Source organism: Leptopilina boulardi, unplaced genomic scaffold (assembly GCF_019393585.1).
Source record: "Leptopilina boulardi isolate dan_hultmark-lab unplaced genomic scaffold, ZJU_Lbou_2.1 LbouV2_194, whole genome shotgun sequence".
NCBI lineage: Eukaryota > Metazoa > Arthropoda > Insecta > Hymenoptera > Figitidae > Leptopilina > Leptopilina boulardi.
The window spans coordinates 873,237-894,584 of record NW_026137745.1 but is presented as its reverse complement, the minus strand read 5'-3'; the positions used below and the strand labels follow the sequence as shown (position 1 = coordinate 894,584).

The window sequence follows — 21,348 nt, the reverse complement described above, 5'->3', positions numbered from 1 at the left end:
CTTGAACAAAATATATCTCAAGGTCCAAGACCTTGACAAGAACTGAATTTATATTTCTATATATATTTATTAGTTCCAATTATGATAATTTTTTAAAATTAATATTTAATTTTTATCAAAGACTAAAATACGATTTCGAAAATATCTACACATAAATTTCTTCTAATGCACAATTTTCTAATTACTTAATTGTAAAAGGTATTGATTCGTTTTCTGTTTATAAAAAAAAAATATTACAACATAAAAATAAAATTAATAATTCATTCTAAAAATCTTTTGGATTCTGTATAACATTTAACTGACATTAAATTAAAGGTCACGAAAAAATTTAATTTAAATTGTGAAAATAAAAAAGACACGATTTTTTTAATGAACTACCAACATATCATTTTTGCTCACAACCAATTAATTGATTTCAATTTTTTATTTCTGTTAGTAAAATTGACTTATTCTTTCATGAACTTTTAAAAGAAAATTTTTTTTTTTTATATACATAAACTAAATTATAACTTCTGTTCTAAAATTACAATTGCGGAAGAAATAATATGCAAATCTTTCAAGATCGAATCGCGTCACTTTCATAAGACAAGAAGTAATACACAATAAGAACGATTGAAAGTTATTTACTCAAATTACGTACTTTCTATTAAGTGTCATTCTTTAAATAAAAATCATCAAATCACTATCGTTAAAGCCCTAAATTGAAGCTATTACATTTGCAAGACAACTCTCTGCTCGTCCAAGCATAATTGTAATTCGATCTTGAGATTTTTTTTCTAAAATGAACTGCACTTCAGTAACTTTCTAAAAAAAAAAAAAAAAAAAAAAAGAAGTGATGTGAAAGGAAGTATTTATAAGATGTAAGAGTACCTTTGGATGAACTCTGAACGCGTGGAAAGTGTTACCAATTAATGAAAAAACGTTTATTGGAGTGACGGATTGAGATTTTCACATTTTTATTTCATTCATACATCGATTATAAGAAACTACATTTACAACCAAGTGGTGTATGTATTTGATATCTCAAAAACTATTTGACCGCGTTTTATTTCAAAAATTAAACATTTTAATTACCATCAACCAGGGTAATTATATTCACAAAAACGCTACTTTTTTAACTCAAATTAAAATTAAAAATTAACAAAAAAAAATTTACTACCATCAACCGGGGCTATTCTGGTAAATCAGGGGCGATTATGGTATACAAGCTAGTTTTTAAAAATATTAATTTCGAAATATTAAAATTTGATCTAGCTGTAATTGAGCTGCTCGGAAGAAGAACTCGCTTTTCGCTCGGAATTGACAATTACATTCCAGTTTTAGGCATAGAAATAGGAAAAAAAGAAATTTCAAAATTTTGATTTTTAAAAAGTAAATTTTTTTTTTCCTATTTCTGTGCCTAAAACTGGAATGTAATTGTCCATTCCGAGCGAAAAGCGAGTTCTTCTTCCGAGCAGCTCAATTGTGGTGTGACAATTTCAGGCCTCGAACTACCTTCGGCACTAAAAATTACGTACTTTACGGACCAAAAAATAAAAAATTAGAATGCAGTAAAAAAAAGTTTTTTTAATTTTTGTGTGGAAATTATTCAAAAAAATTGAAAATTAACATTAAAATTTTACTAAAATATATATTCATTAAAAAGGTAAATCAACTAAATCGACACCACTTATCTGAAATATTTTGCAAAACACTATAAAACTTTAGGACATCCAGATATGTAGATTGAAAACTGACGATAGGTATAATAGCCCCTGGGATGGTATATAATTACCCCAGTTGACGGTACATTATCTAAAACCTATTATAATACTATAAAATTTTAATCCTATAATACTTTATTTAAATATTTTAAATGAAAAAATAAAAATTTGAATGTTGCTTATAATTATAAACAAGAATATTTTTAAAAAAACGTTTATATCTGTCAAGTTTATGATATGTACTTAATTAAATTTATTTCTTATTTCACTAAAGAAAAAAGTAAATCATTGTGAGTACAAATCTTTTGATTCAAACACATGTTCCATTTTATAAAGTGCGGCTGTTCTTTCTCATTATATAGATTTATTACACCTGTTTCCTTATATAATATGGATTCCGCAATACCTTGGGTGTAAAATAGATTAGATTCGCGTGCAATGGCAATCTTTCAAAATTTGATTAATTCAAGTATAGCTATTATCAGATTTATGTAATGATAAATAATAATTGTTGTATACAATTATGATATTAAGAAATATCCTTTCCTTATATATATATAGTATATTTATATAGAATTACTCTTTTATGTTTATAAATTCTGAATATGTAAATTTATCGCACGTATTAATTTACTAAATAATAGTGTAATATATATACTTTCAACAAAATAGTACATCATGTATGCAATTATTAATTATGATTAGTAATTAATAATAAATATATTAAAATTATTATACTTTATTTACTCGCCCTCCATAAAGCAGGGTTTGAGACTTCAAAGATATATCAAAATTCAAATTCCTTAATTTTACATAATTAATTTAATCTAATCGCAATTCTTATCCTAAATTTAAGTATCAGAGCTTCTGTTTACAGTTCCTTTTGCCGATACCACATTTTTTTTACTTTTTAACCTTCTCATTTACCAATTCATTCATCACACTCTATTCACACACAGAAAAAAACTGAACTCAGAATGAGCCGTGTAGGCGGCTCATTTTGATGTGCAACAAAAATGAACCAGGTTGGTGGCGCCACTGTCTCTGTCGTTTAGCATTGGCTCATTTTGATTTGCATCAAAAACGAGACAAGGTTTTTTCTGTGCATACATTTTCTTAGTCTTCACTGTTATATGTGACGCTCCGCAAGAAAAAGGAACCTTAGAGGCAAAAAATTTTAGGTTATGTTTGTAATTTTTGGATTGAAAATGCACAAAGAGAACGCCCATACTGTACATTACACAGAAAGAAAAAAAATATCAAATTTTATAAAAGTATTTTACTTTTTATATAATACACGAGCTAAAAGTTCTGAACGTTCAAATGTACTAAATATTTTTTTCAATCTATAAATTATTAAAAATTACCATGGCCATGTAAAATAAAACACTAAATTAAACAATTATTAAATTAATAACTCCTTAACCTTAACCCTTAAAGAATTTGCAAAAAAAATTTCGTTTATTTAAGGGTCATTCTCACAAAAAGGACAAATGACACGTTCATGACATTATTTTTAATAAATAATTATAATAATTGAAAATGTTGCGGGCCTTATTATAGAAGTCAACAGAATTTAATAAGATTTTATAAAAAAAAATTGACAATTTTAAATAATTGAATATAATCATGTTTATATAGTGTAAAAACTCCCCTCCGTTACCGTTCGCGAAGTAAGTTTTATTTAAAGAAGAATTATTGCATTCATACTGCAATAGGAAAACATCTTTTGTCTAGTAACATCTACTAATTACATTATTTATAATTGATTTATAAAGTGTAAAACAGAATATTTGTAAAATATTTTTTCCTAGAATTAAATAAGTTTTGTTCGCAAAGTAAACTCCCCTCCGTGACCAATTACAAATATAATGAGTAAATGAAAAAAAAAAATGATAATTGAGAAATGAAGAATTCAAAAGTGTTTACAGTGACGATGTTGTTTTGGTCAGTACACAACATCATGAAAGAAATGAAAACAATAAGTGTCAGAAAGATTTTCAGTTTCGCAATGTTCGTCGACACAAAAAAACTCCCCTCCGTGACCACTTTAAATTTAGTTTTTTGATAAATAAATAATAAATATTATTAATAATTTTTAGAATATTCTTTTAAATATCGCGAATACTATTATTACTTTTTTTTATAAAATTTATTATTTTTATATTAGAATCAATAAATTTTGGCTACGCCTAAAGGAAGAAAACTCCCCTCCGTGATCGCTAGTCACATCCATCGATTATAAAGCCTCATGCAAAAAAATGCACCTTTTTCGTACCTCGAATTTTGAAACTTTCTTTATGCCAAATGGTAACATATGATGACCCAATAATCCCTGCAAAATTTCAAGATGAGCATATGCCCCCTTTCGGAATTACAGGGGGTCAAAGGGAGCCATGTCAAAAAAAAAAGAACATGTAATATTATCGAATAATAATGTTAAAAAAATCAAACGAAATCGTTCCTTCAAGATTTTCGTCTGCTGATTACGAATTTGAAGTCCGTTTTCAAAAATTCAAAATGGCGGATCCAATATGGCGGACTACAATTTCAAAAATCAATCCAATTTACTTAAAAATGGTTACTCGGGTTACCTTCAGATTTGTGTTCACCGTCATTGAAAACCCCTAATTATCGATTTTGAAGCCAATTAAATAGATTTAAAAGATAATTGTCCGACATTTTGAATTTTTTAAAACTGATTCCAGATTCGTAATCAGCGACCCCAAGAACCCCCGAGTAACTTTTTTCAAGTAAATTTGATGGATGTTTAAAACTGTCGACCGCCATTTGAATTTTTAAAAACGGACCTTAAATTCGTAATCAGCGACCCCAAAAACCCCCGAATAACCATTTTCAAGTAAATTGGATTGATTTTTGAAATTGTCGTCTGCCATATTGGATCCGCCATTTTGAATTTTGAAAAACTAACACCGGATTCGTGTTTAGCGACCCCAAAAACCCTCGAGTAACAAGATTTAAACGGATTCGATCATTGTATCGGTGACAAAATATTAAACAATTATTTTTTAAACAATAATGTTCATAAAGATCGTAACAACGTATTTTAGAGACTTATTTAGGTCCTTCTCTTCCCATAGCAATAGTCATAACAGTGGTTTTGAACTTATTTTTTTTTTTTTTTCTTAATTCAGCATTTGTCCTTTTCGAGAGATTCACCCTTAAACGTTCAAAACTTTTGGCTCATTCTAATACGTGTATAAAAAAGTCTCAGTTTTCAAAACATTGGAAAACATACCAAAAGTAAAAAAAAATTTATTTGAATCAAATAATCGATTACTTGACAATGTATATTATCAAATAAATATTTATTTGAAATTTTGAATTAAATAAACTGTATTTGAACCAATAATTTCTGTATTTGAAACAAATACCATTTAATTGACTCAAATAATAATTATTTGATAAAAAAAAATATTTATTTGATAATATTCAAGTAACCGATTATTTGAATCAAATAAATTTTTTTTCTGTGTAGATTCATCTTGTTAAAAAATATCTAGTTATTTTAAAAAGAAAAAATAGTTAATAATTAATTTCATATAATTCTTCTATATGAATATTTTTTTTTATAAGAAAATTTTGTTTTTTACCATATTTTCTACGACTTGAAATTATATTTTTACAAAATTTGATATTTGTTAACTTTCCGTGTAGGCGCTTGGACTGTCTGTCACGAAGCTTAAGTACGCAACGATATACGATTTTTACAGAAATAATTTTTTAAAATGAAAAATTCTATAATTTTTTGCCTAAAATTTTTTTTTTTATAATTTGTTGATTAATTAAAAATACAAAAAATATTTTTTACGCAAAAAATTATAGAATTTTTCATTTTAAAAAATTATTTTTTTAAAAATCGTTTATCATAAACGTTGCGTACTTCAGCTTCGTCTGTCTGTCCCAACCGCAATATCTACTTCGAATTGAGCGTAGGAGACTAAATCTGACCAATATAAAGATATGTACAGATCTAGCCGACTTCCAGACAACTCAAAGTAGATATTGCCGTTGGGACAGACAGTCCGAGCGCCTAATACACTATAGCCATTAGCCACTCTCAGTTTTAAGATTTCAAAGACAAAATTACTTATAAATCATAATTGGGAACCGCAGAACTGCGATACGCCATCTGGTGTCGACCAACTTGTGGTAGCCATTTTTCGTTCCGTCTCTTTTTTAACATATGCTTAAGAGAGAGAGATGAAATTTCAAGATGGCTACCGCAAGTGGGTTATTTTTCCCATGATTCCCTATGATTTCTGATCCCAATATGGCCAATATGTGACGCTCCACGAGAAAAATAACCCAATTTTAGATTATGTTTGTGATTTTTTAATTCAAAATATACAAAAAGGATCAACTCTAAATATAAATCACTGATTCATAAGATTCATAATATTTTCAATATTTCAATCTCAATATAGTATTAGTAGTTTCTTTAATTTTGTGGTTTTGTATGGTCTAAAACAATCCTTATATTATGTGAGAAAAATTTCGGTGCGTAAAGTGAATCACTTTACACACCGTTTTAAAAAGAGCTTCTTTACACACACTTTTCGGTGTGTAAAATTTAACTTTAGAGGTTAGTGTTGCAAAAAATCAATTTTCTTATTCACTTTTTCTCTATCCATTTGTTTTCGTACATGTACGAGTTTTTCTTAACTTGACTATACTTAACTGTGATCATTTTGGTCAAAAAGAAATCATCTATTGTTGAATAAACTTTTATTATAAGAAATCTATAATTATATAACACTGTACTGGTCACTTTGCACAAAGTAATGAAACTGAAAAATTGTTCCACAGGGTTGTGATGATAAATTATAAAGTGAAACGTCCCAAATATAACATTTCACATACGTAACATTCGGGACGTTTCACTTTATAATTTAGCAACACAACCTTGTGTACAATTTCTTAGTTTCATCACTGTAAAAAGAAAGTACTAAAATAGTATCGATTTTAGGTATCAAAATAGAACCAAATAACAATTTAGTACCTAAAGTAGGTATTAAATTAATACCTTTCGTTTTACAGTGATTACCCTGTATACAAAAGAAAAATAAGATGAAGATACTAGAGTTACAGATTTATTTGAAAAACTAATTTTTGTTTATTCAACAATGATTTATTTTTGATCAAAATTATAAGTATAGCTGAATATGATAGGTAAGCATATCCTATACATATAATATAATAATAATTAATATTTATTAGTATCACGATTTTTATTTTATATTTTATTTCATTATGCATCATCTGTTACGTATGCATTAATTTAAATATATTTTTGATTATTAAATACTCACTTGCTTAATGTTTGGAATACTTCGAGTGTGAGTTTTACGCGACATATCATTGGCCAATCTAAATGATGACATGGTCTATCACAGGACAAGAAGGTCTGTTCTGAAAATAGAAATAAAAACAATTTTTTTTCAATAAAAGTGTTGTTAAAATATTCTTATAATAAAGATATAAAATGTTGTTTTTTTAAGCACTTGAGTAAAAACTCATACGGTTACTTTAAAATTGCAATGAAGATATTACAAAACAAATAAGACATTTTTTTAATAAACAAAAACAAGTAGGTAAATTCATTTTTCAAATCACAGTTTAATTCAATTTATTAATAATAAAACAATTTAAATGAATTTTCTTTTCTCACGTTGTACTCTCTAAATTTGAATTAGCGAAAATTTCACTGTTTGTATCAGCGAATAAAGTTTTCACTGCAAATCAGCGGTTACAGCTAATAAAATAGCGAATCACGAATCGGCGAACGTCAGTCATTTTCGTGGGAAGATAAATTTATTTTAAAATGGAGTATTCCGCTGATTGAAATAGTTGTTAGTCGCTGATTCGCAGCTGCATACTTATAGCTTTTTCAATCAGCGACTATTCGCTGCCAATCAGCGGATTTTAGCTGATTCAAATTTAGAGAGTATTTAGAAAGAATAATTTTTGTATTTATAAAAGACAACATTCAAAGCAAATATAATTTTTAAAAAATTTCATCCAGAGAAATCTTTTATTTTCGTTTATTTGAGACAAATAAAATTTATTTGAATCAAATAAAAATTTATTTGTCTCAGAGCACAATAACTTTTTATTTGATTTAAATAAACAAATTTTATGTAGCACAAATAAAATTTTTATTTAAACCAAATAAATATTTATTTGGCTCAGATATAAATATATAATTTTTCTGAGTAAGGAATTAAAAAAACTTTAATTTATAAAAAATTTAATTTATAAAAGATTATCAACAAAAAGAAATTCAATGATAAAAAAAATTTATTTGATTTGCAAATAATCGTTTATTTATCTTATACTATCAAATAAATGTTTATTTGTGTCAAATATTTATTATTTAAGTTAAATATTAATGTTTATTTTATACTATTTGTATTGAATAAATTTTTTTCTTGTACTACTTGAGGGTATGTGGGCAAAGGACAATTTTTTGTGGTTTGAAACTTTCTCTGAAATAAAAAATGATTTCGGGTTAAAATTTTGGAGAAATGATTTTGTTTGGTACAAGAAATCTCGCTGTTCTACTCATTTACCATAACTTAACGTAAAAATAATAAAAATAAAGAAATAAATAGTAAAATAATGTATTTTGTCATAGTTCATTCAGCGGCCACTCGCTCGAATTGGCGCTGTTTACTGGAGCACTGACCCACTCAAGGCCTGAGCAGAATAGAAACGTAACCGGAATCGTAATCGTAAACGCAACCGGAAGAATAAGTTATAGAGAAGGACAAACAATCTATCTATCTTTCTCTAACTCATTCTTCCGGTTGCGTTTGCGATTACGATTCCGGTTAAGTTTTTATTCTGCTCAGGCCTTAAAGCAACGTCTGTGTATACGCCGCCATGTTTCTTTTCATTTTCGTTTAAAAATGACACTTTTTAAAATTCATTTTTTAATAATTTAACACAAAATTATCTATTTTTCGGAGAACAGCGAGATTCCTTGTATCCAAATCTATATTCCCTCAAAATTTTAGACAAAAATCTTTTCTCGTTTTAGAGTAAGATGTATACTACCAAAACACATTTTCCCATACTAGGTCACGTGGGAGGTTCCCACATACCCTTAATTAAAATTATTTAAAAATTAAAATTATCAACGTTTCAAGAATTTTATTCTCATTCGCAGATATATATATATATATTGAAATAATTTAAAATATATATATTTATTTATAATAAAATTTTTTTTCAGATATAGGTAAATGCACTATTAATCGTCATCTTAAGCCGAATTGACAACTTTAATTGTGTATTAAACAATGTTAAACGGTATTTCTAAACTAATAATTAATATTTAAGAATAAATTAAAGTCTAAAGAAGCATAATTAACTCTTGTTTTTTAAAAATAGTATTATTGTTAATAATTATTTATAAATAAAGTTCGTAACATGCAAATGTGTTAGTTATCGGCGAAGATGAAAACTAATTGCCTTAGTGATCGTCAAGTAAAAGCATTAGTAATCGGCAGTAATATTAAAATATGAAAACAAACTTTTTAAATTGATTTTCTTATATATTATAGTATAATTATAGCAATTCACTGTTAGAAAAATCTGTATTAAATTTAATATATTGTATATGAAGCAAATATACAATACTAGAAATGAAATTTAATATACATTTACATTCAATTTAAGGTTATGTGACTGTTAGGTATGGAATGTTAATTTTCAGTAACTTTTCTCATAAAATAATGAATGAATTGAGTTGAAATTTTATGGAGAAGTTCCAAATATGATAAAAGGAATGGTTACCAAGTGCGAAAATGTTGATATATTGTTAAATAATTATTATAAAATACTTGAATAAAATAATTCTATATAATTAGAAAATGTAGGGTTAGGAGTGTCTGCGATTTTCTAACAATTTTTATGCCTTTTATTATATTTATTTAACAATATATCAATATTTTCGTACTTCACAACCATTCTGAATCATATTTTAAATTCCTCCACAAAATTTCATCTTAATCCATTCAGCATTTTACGAGATAAGTTACGGACAAATTGAAATTACAGACCTAACAGTCACATGACCTTAATATACTATACTTTTCTATAATAAATAAATAAATATAAAATTTAAAAAAAAATAAATAAAATAAATAATTTGAAAAAAAGAAAAAAATTATAAAAAATATGAAATTATAAACAAATTTTTAATATAATAAAACATATTTAACATTAACAAAAATATTTTTCTTAATTTACTTTTTAATTAAATTTAATAATACTTCTTTTTAAATTAATTAACTAAGAAATACTACACAAAAACTACATGTTTTAGTTTTCGACAGCCTCCTGCCTTAGTTATCGTCATAAAAGAAAATATAAAATAACTTTCATTTCATCCAATTTTCAGTTGACGATAACTAAAATCTATTAATATTATAATATACAAAATTTATTTTTACATTGAAAACAAAGTTTTTTAACATCACTCAATAAAAAAGTCAGTTGTTTATGTACTTAAAAATTTTTTAGTTATCGTCATCTCTGACGATTACTGACACACGATGAATTTAGAGTTTTAGTTATCGTTTTCCTTAATAATAAAATAAAAATTTAAATATTAATTTATTTTTTTCAATCCATCAATAGTAGTTTCATTACTTTATGATAAAAACATAAGCTTAACTTTCAATTCACTTTACACTACTAATCACAAGTTATTTTTTATATGTCATTCGCCTAAGCAGAACTTTAAGAAATGCCGAAGATCTAGTCAGTACGTGGTCTTGTCAAGAAAAAATAAACTTTTTTAATTAAAAATTTACTATTAACACGACGAATTTGTATCCTTTCGATGCCGAAAGGTTTTATTTTATCAAAACACACAATTAATAACACAAGAAAGTTACACTGATCTTATTTTTTACAATATAATGTACTAGCTGCCGATAACTAATGCACTGACGATTACTGGTGCATTTACCTTAGTTCAAAAATATAAAAAGCGAAAATTGCACAACACAAATATAAAAAATTACATGAAGAAAAACTTGCTAAGGTAATGGCTACTATAAAATTAGTAAAGGAAATGTAGTGGACAGTTCTAGAAATGGCAACACAACTTAGAATAGCAATAAATAAAAGTAGAAAAAAATTATCTCATTTACAATTAATCTGATAAGATAAATTGAATGAATAAGAGGATACATTTCTTTGACAGTACACTCAGAGCAAAGTTTTTTTTTTTTGTAACCTAAAATACCATTTTTTTGCATTAACACAATTTTTTGGTTCTTTCAATCAAAATTTGTTTGATTTAAATAAATATTTATTTGATCTAAATAAAAGTGGTTTATTTTAATAAATTCTTCGAACGAAGAAAGAATATTTGATTGAAGCAAATAAACTTTTAGTTTATTAAACCAAAATTTTTATTATAATTATAAAGCAATATATTTATTTGGTTATTTCAAACAAAATTTGGTTGTTTGAAATAAATTTGTTTCTATATATATGGAGCAAGTGATAAATTGATTTTTGAAATATTTTTATAAAATAATTTTATTTTTATTTTCTAAATAAGCAAAGACACAATTTAGTTGAAAAATGAAACTTTGGTTTTATAACTTACTGGGTCTATAGTGACTGAAGTGCAAGATGATTGCAGTGGCTAGTATCATACTTATAACAATGGCACATCTTACGAATTTTGATGCCGGCGAAACTAGACGTTGTACGTCTTTTGATTCGTACATCGTCCACCTTAATTCTTTATTTGCATTTAACATAAAGAGGTGACGACATTCCTCAGAAATTATTTTCTCTAAATGAATCTCCGATGAAGTTCTAAACAATAATTTTTTTTTCAAAGAATAAAAAAGAAAAGTATTTTCCAAAATTTTTTATTAATCTTTTAAAATTTTTAAAAAATTTTCAAAAGAAATAAAAGAATCAGAAGAAAATACCTATCAGAACTGCTATCATTATTTGTGTGCATATTTTAAAAATTAATTATATAATTTTTATTGCACAAAGTGTATAAATATATATATTATTTTTTTATTGAAAATTATGGTAATTAATTATAATTCGCGGTTTTTCGATTTCTCTTCTTCATTAGTTTCACTAGCCGCAAAGGTTATAAAGATCACAATACACGATTATTTTTTTAAAAGAAATCATAATGTTTTCTTTTTTTCTAATATAAAATAATAGAAAAATTTATTAATTAAAATTTTTTTATTTCTTTTTCACAATTTATTCATTTTTATCGTTCTTAGTATTTTTTTTTTTATAATATATATAAATAATATTCTCACCGGTGGACTAAAAAATTTCTACGGTATTAAATATTTTTTTTTTATAGTTTCTATTTTCTATTTACTTATGATTTCAAGTGCGTACATATTCAAATGACCAATACATATAAAGAGACTTTCGTCATATGCATCATATTTCAAAGATTTGTCTGTCATGCACTTTCACGTTAATTTTTTTTTTTTTTTTTTAGACTGAAAAATAGTTTCAAGCCATTGTATATAATGAAACTAATATCTTTTGTATTCAAGTTTCATTTAAATTAAAATTTATTGATGTTGAAATTTTCAATAAAGAAAGCTACAATTTAATTTTGAAATCAAAAATTTTAAATAAGAATAAAATTAAATGAATAAAAATTTTGAAACAATTTTGGAAAAAAAAATTAAAATAAAATTATAAATTCAAAAAAAAACTTTTTATTTAACTGAAAACTCGACAATATAAGATTTTATAAAATGAGACTAAAATCAAAATAAATAAAAATTTTTGAAACTTTTTTTTTAAAAAGAAAATAAAAACAAAATTATAAATTTAAATTCTTTTTTTTTAACTCAAAACTCGATATATTAACTCGTAATTTATTCTTTTTTTGTCTCTAATTACTGAAAAAAAAAACTCACAGGAAATTATGAGGTATTCCAATAAGATGCAATACTCTTATTTGAATCCAATTTAACATTAAAATAATAGCGTTGCATCTTATTTTAATACCCTAACAATTTTCCATGGTTGGAAGTGACAAATTAGGAAAAAATTCCCATACATGAGAAAATAATGAGTTGAAATCGTAATTTCATTGAAGGAAACTGGTCATTAATGTATAAATCAATCATAAATGAGCAATTTCTATCACCACGTATTTTCAATGGTATAAATAGTCAGTAGTTTTCACTTTCTAGAATATAATAAAAAAATATAAATTTTATTAACAATCGTAAATTTGTAGTTTAATCGATAGTTGACATTTTCAGATAACATTATTGATCTTGTGTTATAAAAATTTAATAACCGGTCTCTCTTCACGACGAGAAAAATAAATTTCCTTTTTTTTTTTGAAAAAAAAAAACAAATTTGCATTAATTACTGAATTTTGCAATATTAAGCTCTAGAGCTTATAATATTTTTAAAATAAAATCCCATTTATTTTATCAGTGAGATGTAAATTTTAATAATTTATCAGTATAGATCAGATTAAATAAATTTAAAATCCAAAGAAGAAATTGATATATGAACTTGTTTATTTTGAATAAAAAAAAAAAAAATTTTTTTTAATGAAAGTAATTTTCATATTTACATATATATCATCATGCAGGCTCAAAGATATTAATTTTAATTTATAGTTAATTAAATTATCATTAAATTAGCAATTTTTTTAATAATGTTTTACTCCACTCACAACAAATTTTAATTCAACTTTTTATGAATTTTTCACATTTATTTATATTTATAGAGAAATAAAATCCAAAAATTTTTTTTAATACAAAAAAAAATTGTTTTTTAAAATTTGTTATTATTTAGATTCAATTATTTAAATAATTTTTTTAATAATATTTTTATACACAAACTTTTATTAAAAATTAATTAACTGGTGATGTCAGTTGTAAATATCCACACTTTAATCCCGGAACTGGAAAGTTTTTGCGCAATTGCAAATCACTTCAAATTTTTATGATGCAATAAATATTTAAATTAAGTTTGCCGAAATTAAAACCTTTGAGCCTTTTTCACATTTCAACTTTCGATTTTGTAGACAAATATATTTTGAATTGAATTTATTTCTGTTCCACTTTTGATTTTACTTTTTATAACTTTATTCCTAACATCAATGAAAATGTCAAAAATTCATAAAAAAAAAAAAAAAAATTTTGTAATCAACATGGAGAAAAATATTTTGTTTTAAGAGCAAAAAGTTTCGTTGATTTTTCGTGCTGTAAAACATTTTTTTACAATCTCAATCGCAAGAATTTTATTTGATTTTAGCCGAAAAATTCAATTGTTGTGGTTAAAAAAAAATTTTAATAAAAACTTTCAATTTTTAATTCAAAAATTTCAAATTTATGTTTCAGAAAATTTTTAAGTTGAAAATTTTATTTAAAAACTTCAAATTTGAAATATTACGTGTATAGAAAATTTGTTTTACATTTCAAAAAAATAAAAAAATAAAAAAAAATTTTCTCCAGTGAAGCAACAATAAAAGTTGGGAGAAATAAAATCAATTTTTCCCTTCATCAAATTTTTCTATTCATCAAAAATCACAAATCTTGATTGAATACAAGAAAATTCACTTTTCGAACAAAAAATTTTTTTTTTTCAAATTGTAATTATTTATGGATATTAAATTTAAATTAATTAAAGAATGCCAAATATTTTTTTTTCCTTACACTGAAAAAAATTTATTTGATTCAAATAATCAAGTTTTATTAAATAAACTGTATTTGAACCAGTAATTTCTGTATTTTGAAACAAATATCATTTAATTGCATCAAATAATAATTATAAATGTTATTTGACAATAGTAAAGTAACCGATTATTTGAATGAAATAAATTTTTTTTCCATTGCATCAAAAATTGACTATTTTTTTTCAAAAACTCAAGAAAATAATTTTCGTTTATTAAATAAAAATTTAATTATTTTCCAAAAATATTATCAATAGAGTTTAAAAAAAGTATAAGTTTTTAATGAATAAAATTGCGAAAAAGTGTAATGTAAATTTAATGACACAAAATTATGAAATGATAAGACCCGGCTTTTATATGTAACATTATTCGCACATGGCACCTACGTAAAAATTGAAGGCGCTTCGTTTAAAGCAACGCGCCGTCGCGCTCTCGCTATCGAGGGACCACTGGCAAATTTTCCGAATCAAGTCTGGGTCTGAGTTGTGGCTGAGTTGAGCGAGTCGATTAGGGATATCAAGGTGGTACTACAAAGTTGGGGCCCAAGACCCCCTTCCCTCTCTCTCTCTGTTTCTACTCAGAGCAGCATCCTCATAGTTCACGTATCTCCGCCGTCTTGTCTCTCTTTCTTTCTTTCTACCACTCTCAGAATTTTTCTCCCTCTTTCTATATCTCTATCTCTATATTTCTAAATAGTTCTAAAAGATAATACTAGGGGGGAATTATAGGAGTGCATATATATATTCAATACACATGTCAGACTTTGAAGTAGTGAAAGTTTTCTGCAAAATGCCTCTCTGTCCCACACACCATCAATATATGTATGTATATAGACTGTACAAATACTTTCATTCTCTCGACCTTTCTCTTTTTTATCTTCTTGATGTGTGTGATGGTATTGGTGCTGGACCAGTGGTTTCGCTTTCGCTTGAACCCCGAAGCACGATGATGCTAGGATATAAGGTGCCATTGTCTATATAGAAGTGATGTTTTTTTTTATATAAGGTAGGGTATCGTAGGATTTCACAAAAGTTGAACTTTCAAGAGGCTCAAAAAAAATGTAAATGAATGGATTTCGTGATGTTATTTTTGTTCTGAGTAAACTAGATTGAGATTATGTATTTATACTTTGAAAAAAAAATTAACTAATTACACTGAGATTGATACTGCTGCTGTTCGATTTTAATACTGTGTTTTCACAAAATGGAAATAGAAATTCACTTCCTCAAAAAGTTCAGATGCTGAGCAAAATTTCTCTCAGTGTATCAAGGGTCTTTTCGAGAGTTGCTGTGAGTATACTGTCAGTATGTTGTGATTGGCTGCTCCATCAGCATGTTTATTCTGATTGGGTAATTTTTTACTGTCAATATACTGTCAGCAATTCCCGAAAACATCCTAACTATTCTTTAGACTGAGACGCTTGCTTTTCACCGAACGGTCAATACGTCGAACAGGCAAAATATCGAAAAGCCAATACGTCGAACAGGCAAAATGTCAAAAAGCCAATACATCGAGCAGACAAAATGTCGAAATGCCATAACCTCGAAAAGCCAATACGTCGAACGGTCAAAATGTCGAAAAGCCAATACATCGAACGGACAAAATATCGATAAGCCAAAATATCGAAAAGACAAAACATCGAACAGCCAATACGGCGAACGGACATAATGTCGAAAAATTTTATTGACTTAACTATAATTATACTTGACTCAATAAAATTTTACGACATTTTGTCCGTTCGACGTATTGGCTTTTCGATATTTCGTTGGTTGGATGCAGAAACGTGCCACTTCAGAGCAGTCTTGAAAAACGAGTCATTTCATAAAACATTTGAGAAACCTGCCATTCCAGCTGAGATTTGGAAAACATGCCAATTCAGAATTGATGTTCGTTTTTTTTTCTTTAGGTTGACACTACTGAAAGGTTATAAAGGTGCTTATATACCTCAAATTTCGATCAGATGAACATTATTTCTGGACCGTGAAAATGCGTGAAAAGTCATTTTCACGGCGGGTATTTTTGAATTGTTTTAAACAAAAAATGTTTTTTTTAAGAAATATAATATTAAATAATTGTTTTAATATGTAAGAACACTTTAAAATAGTGATAAAAAGATGATTTGATTGAAAAATTTAGCAAATTTTGCTTTAAAACGTTTCTGCTACAAGAAAGTGTAAAATGTCGATGTTTGTGAAATGGTTTGTACAGTGTACATGTTTCTTTCAGTTATTCGAAACAATTAGTTGAATTTAAATTTATTTGATAAACATTTCAACTTACCGATTTATTTTCAGCACTCATTATTTATTACAAGTTAAAAAGAACCGACATAACATAAACAAAACTCTGAGAGACACTAACAAGGAAGAAGCACTGTACAAACCATTTCACAAACATCGTCATTTTACACTTTCATGTAGCAGAAAACGTTTTAAAGCAAAATTTGCTAAATTTTTTAATCAAATCATCTCTCTATCATTATTTTAAAGTGTTCTTACATACTAAAACAATTATTTAATATTATATTTCTTAAAAAAACATTTTTTGTATAAAACAATTCAAAAATACCCGCCGTGAAAATGACTTTTCACGCATTTTCACGGTCCAGAAATAATGTTCATCTGATCGAAATTTGAGGTATATAAGCACCTTAAACTTGTACGAAAATGACTTTTCATGTTGTATTTTACATGTTTGTTATTATTGTTTGAAAAAAGAGTATTTTAATGAATTTATTAAATAAATTTGTTAATTATTCATTATTTGATTAACAATTTCTAAAATCACAAAAATATACAAAGAAATTATTATATATTATATTTTCAAAAAACAAATAATAACTAATAAAATTAATAAAGAATAATTATATAATAGAAAAAAGTTAATTAATTATAATACAATTAAAATAAATAAAACAAAGAAATAAATAAAATAATTATTAAAAATAGTAATGAAAAAATTTATAACCATTCAATACTGCCAACCTAAAGAAAAAAAAATGAACGTCAATTCTGAATTGGCATGTTTTCCAAATCTCAGCTGGAATGGCAGGTTTCTCAAATGTTTTTTGAAATGTCTCGTTTTTCAAGACTACTCTGAAGTGGCACGTTTCTGCATCTAACCGACGATTTTGGTTTATCCAAATTTTGGCATATCGATATTTTGTCCGTTCGATGTATTGTCTGTTCAACGTCTTGACTTTTCGACATTTTGATCGTTCGACGTCTTGGCTTTTCGAGGTTATGGCTTTTCGACATTTTGTCTGTTCGATGTATTGGCTTTTTGACATTTTGTCAGTTCGACGTATTGGCTTTTCGACATTTTGTCCATTCGGCAACTTGCCATTCGACATTTTGTCTGTTCTACGTATTGACCGTTCGGTGAAAAGCAAGCGTCTCCTTTAGACTCCTTCCACAATAGCAAACTCGAATCGTCTTGAAGATTTTTAGCCTAAGACGATGCGCGCGCATTCATTGCCAACTGTTGATAAAAAAAATTCTTTGAGGCTCCTTCCACAATAGACCTTTTTATCATCTCGAATAGAAAGAGCTTGCTCAGTCGCCATGACAGTCGGTCATATTCGAAAATTCACCAAGTTATTAACATATGGTTGGTTCATATTTTCTCCACTCGCCATTTGTCATAATTCTCGTCAACTACCGCACCTTGCTCTAGTGAAAATTTAGTAACTTTATAGTAACTTTTAATTTTAACATAAAGTCACCAAATTTTCACTAGAGCAAGGTGCGGTAGTTGACGAGAATTATGATAAATGGCGAGTGGGGACAATGGAAACTAACCATATGTAAGTAAAAATATGACCGACCGGAAGTTCAAATTATTTCGAGACAAAATTATTAGTGGTAAACATATTGAAAGCTGTCTGCAGCTTATAACGTTTTCATAAAAGTTTTTCTTTAACATTTCCGAAAAGGGTAAGTAATGGTAATTTTTTTTTAAGAAAAAAAGATGCACAATTAAATTCTCTATAAGAGTATAAACAAACTATATTTAAATTCGAAAGTCGAATTTCAAGTGCCCGGGGGACTGCTCTTTCGGTCGAAATAAATTTACTTGCCCTTCTATATATATATACGATCCAACGGCTCAATTTTTTATGATTTTTTTTTATGGTGCTGAATTGATTTTTAGTCAAACAAAATATTAATTTTTTTTTGTAATTTTGATATCAATAGAAAAAGTGAATTGCAGTCAAACAAAACGTTTTGAATTCTTATAACTTTAAACTTAGTAGTAAAAGACAATTTTAGACAGACAAAACATAGTTCTATTTTCATGATTTGGTTTTCAGTAAAGAAAAAGTGAAAAGTCAGTCAATGATTTAAATTCGTGCAATTTTAGTAAAACCAATAATAAAAATATATCTGTTTCAATCATATTTCCAAATTCGCTTGACATTTTTCGTATCACTAAAATGAAATAAATTTATATCAACCTAATTTTAAAAAATTTACCCTCAAATTCAAATTTATGCATAAAATATAAAGATTAAAAAGAATATGAAACTCATGAAATAAATATAATTTATAAGATTTTTTCTGTTTCAAATACGTTTCTCTTCAACTTGAAAAATTCCATAAAAGAAAATTTTGCTGTTGTAAATTTATTAAATTTCAAAATACTTTAGTAATTTTATATAATTATTCTTTTTCACTGATATACCTATATTATTTATTACACTGAAAATTTAATGATTTTGAAATTATATAAAATTGATGTGTTCTCTGAACGAGCATTAACAAAAGGTGATATATAATCATTCTTTCATTTTCAGTTTTATATGTATATTGTGTAAAGTCTTAAGATAGAATATTATCAACAAGAAAACATAGCCGACAATATAATAATTGTAAAGGAACTAAAGAAAATTATGAGACTTTACTATAGTCATAAAAATATCTATTTCAAAAACTAAAATTAAAATTGTCAATAAATAAAAACTGTCGATTGTTAACACATAATTATAATTCAGCACTTCTTTAATAATCGGATGCAAAGATTTTTTTTTATCTTTAATACGCAGGCGTCAAAAAAGTGAAAATATAGTTGACTATTTTTACACATTTCTAAATCATAAAAAAACATTAAACCAATTGACACGTATTTATAATATATATAAACAGAGAAAAGAAATCTGTGACCATATAACTTTTTCTAAAATCATTGCAAAATATTCTTTTATTTAATTTAGGTTTATTTTGCAAATTTCCATGAAAATTTCACTGCACAAAATATACAAAAATCTTATAGATATACTTTCTTTTATTACGAAGCTGAAGTACGCACCGTTTACGATAAACGATTTTTAAAGTGTAATAATTTTTTAAAATGAAAAATTCTATAATTTTTTTATAATTTGTTGATTAATGAAAAATACAAAAAATGTTTATTACGCAAAAAATTATAGAATTTTTCATTTTAAAAAATAATTTTTTTAAAAATCGTTTATCATAAACGTTGCGTACTTCAGCATCGTCTTTCATTTCTGACAGTAAAAAAAATTTTTTTTTTTAAATAGCTAAATTAAATATTTCTCAATAAATAAAATAGGGTAAATGTACTAATTACGGCGCGATTCGAGTAAAAATACCTTTGAAATAGAAAATTTGACATTTCCATTGTATATAAAGTCAATTGAAGACTTATTAAACTAAAAGTTTATGTTATTTAGATATTAAAAAGAAATTTTAACTTTATAAAAATCGATTATTTAAAAAAATATGAGAAATTAAAACTAATACCGTAATTTTCTATTACGGCGCGTTTGTATCAGTTTCGGTGTATCAATTCCGGTGACCAAAATTACGCGTATTTTGAAAATACTTTTGCCCGCTGTAATTGAAGCCAATAGAAATCTTAAAAATGTTTCAATTACGGCGAGGGGAAAAATTTGATTTCAAATAATTAAATTAATAATTTTTCAAATATGCATCTTTATAAGTAATTGTATCAAAAAAAGATTAAAATAATTTTTTTAATCATTTTGGAACACACCGAAAAAAAAATCCTCTTGTTTCAAGAGGATTCCTTTTATTTCAATCCATATTTTCCTCTAGTATATGCTGCAAAAGGATGTCCTCTAGGTTTAAGAGGATTGTCCTCTATGTAAAATTATTCCTCTTCATTTAAGAGGATACTCTTATTTTAAGAGGAAAATATCATCTTAAAAAGAACTCTGAAATAATAAAAATGCAATCATCTAATTTGTATGTCATAGATATAATCTATAAAATTAAAAGGAATAAAATTTGTTATTCCATGATTTACATCTATTTGAGTATAAATAAATTGAAATTGATTTTAATTTTTTTAAATAAATCAACTAAATCTATTTTTAATAATATTTTTATGCGCAAAACGTATAATTTATTAAATTTGAAAATTTATTTTAAGTAAATTTTCAAATAAAATTAAAATAAATAAAAATCGTAAGAAAATAACATTTTAAATAGCATAACCTCAAAATTATTTAAATTTTCTTAAAAATTACTTTTAAAAATTTCTTTTACCTACAAAAATAGGCACGTACCCAGATAACAAACGTGTCTGGCACGTTACAGGCACAACGAGCGGCGGACCGTGTCCCTGCTGTAACGCACCTTTTGTGCCACCTACTTTATGACAAGACCGACTGTGCCAGCATCGTGCTCGCAATATTCCTAACATATTATCCGGATCTTTTGTCCAGGATATATCTGCCAATAGGCTTGTTTAAATTTCTGTTTTTGAATCTTCATTATAAATAAAAAAAGTATTACTTTCACTAATAAAATTAAATAATTTATAAATAAATTAATTTTTATTGATATTTTATATTTTGTAGTGATAAGCAAAACAAGTTTGCAATAATTTTTTTTATGGTTCAAAATATATAAAAATATAAATAAA

The 21,348-nt window shown here is 25.9% G+C and overlaps 1 protein-coding gene across 4 annotated transcripts in view; it reads right to left on the bottom strand.

Moving 5' to 3' along the window:
• LOC127278070 (uncharacterized) overlaps window positions 1–21,348 on the bottom strand; it is a 52,600-nt gene that overhangs the window by 11,952 nt on the left and 19,300 nt on the right. The window contains exons 1-4 of one of the 4 annotated variants that reach the window (XM_051299596.1): window positions 14,826–14,879; window positions 11,687–11,919; window positions 11,353–11,567; window positions 7,037–7,136 (exon numbers count right to left, since the gene is read on the bottom strand). In XM_051299596.1, coding sequence (XP_051155553.1) covers window positions 7,037–7,136; window positions 11,353–11,567; window positions 11,687–11,718 — 347 coding nt within the window. In that variant the 5' untranslated portion in view covers window positions 11,719–11,919; window positions 14,826–14,879. Of the gene's footprint in view, window positions 1–7,036; window positions 7,137–10,759; window positions 10,779–11,352; window positions 11,568–11,686; window positions 11,920–14,825; window positions 14,953–21,348 lie in introns of those variants that run through there. The other 3 variants (XM_051299597.1, XM_051299599.1, XM_051299598.1) reach the window with 3 other exon arrangements.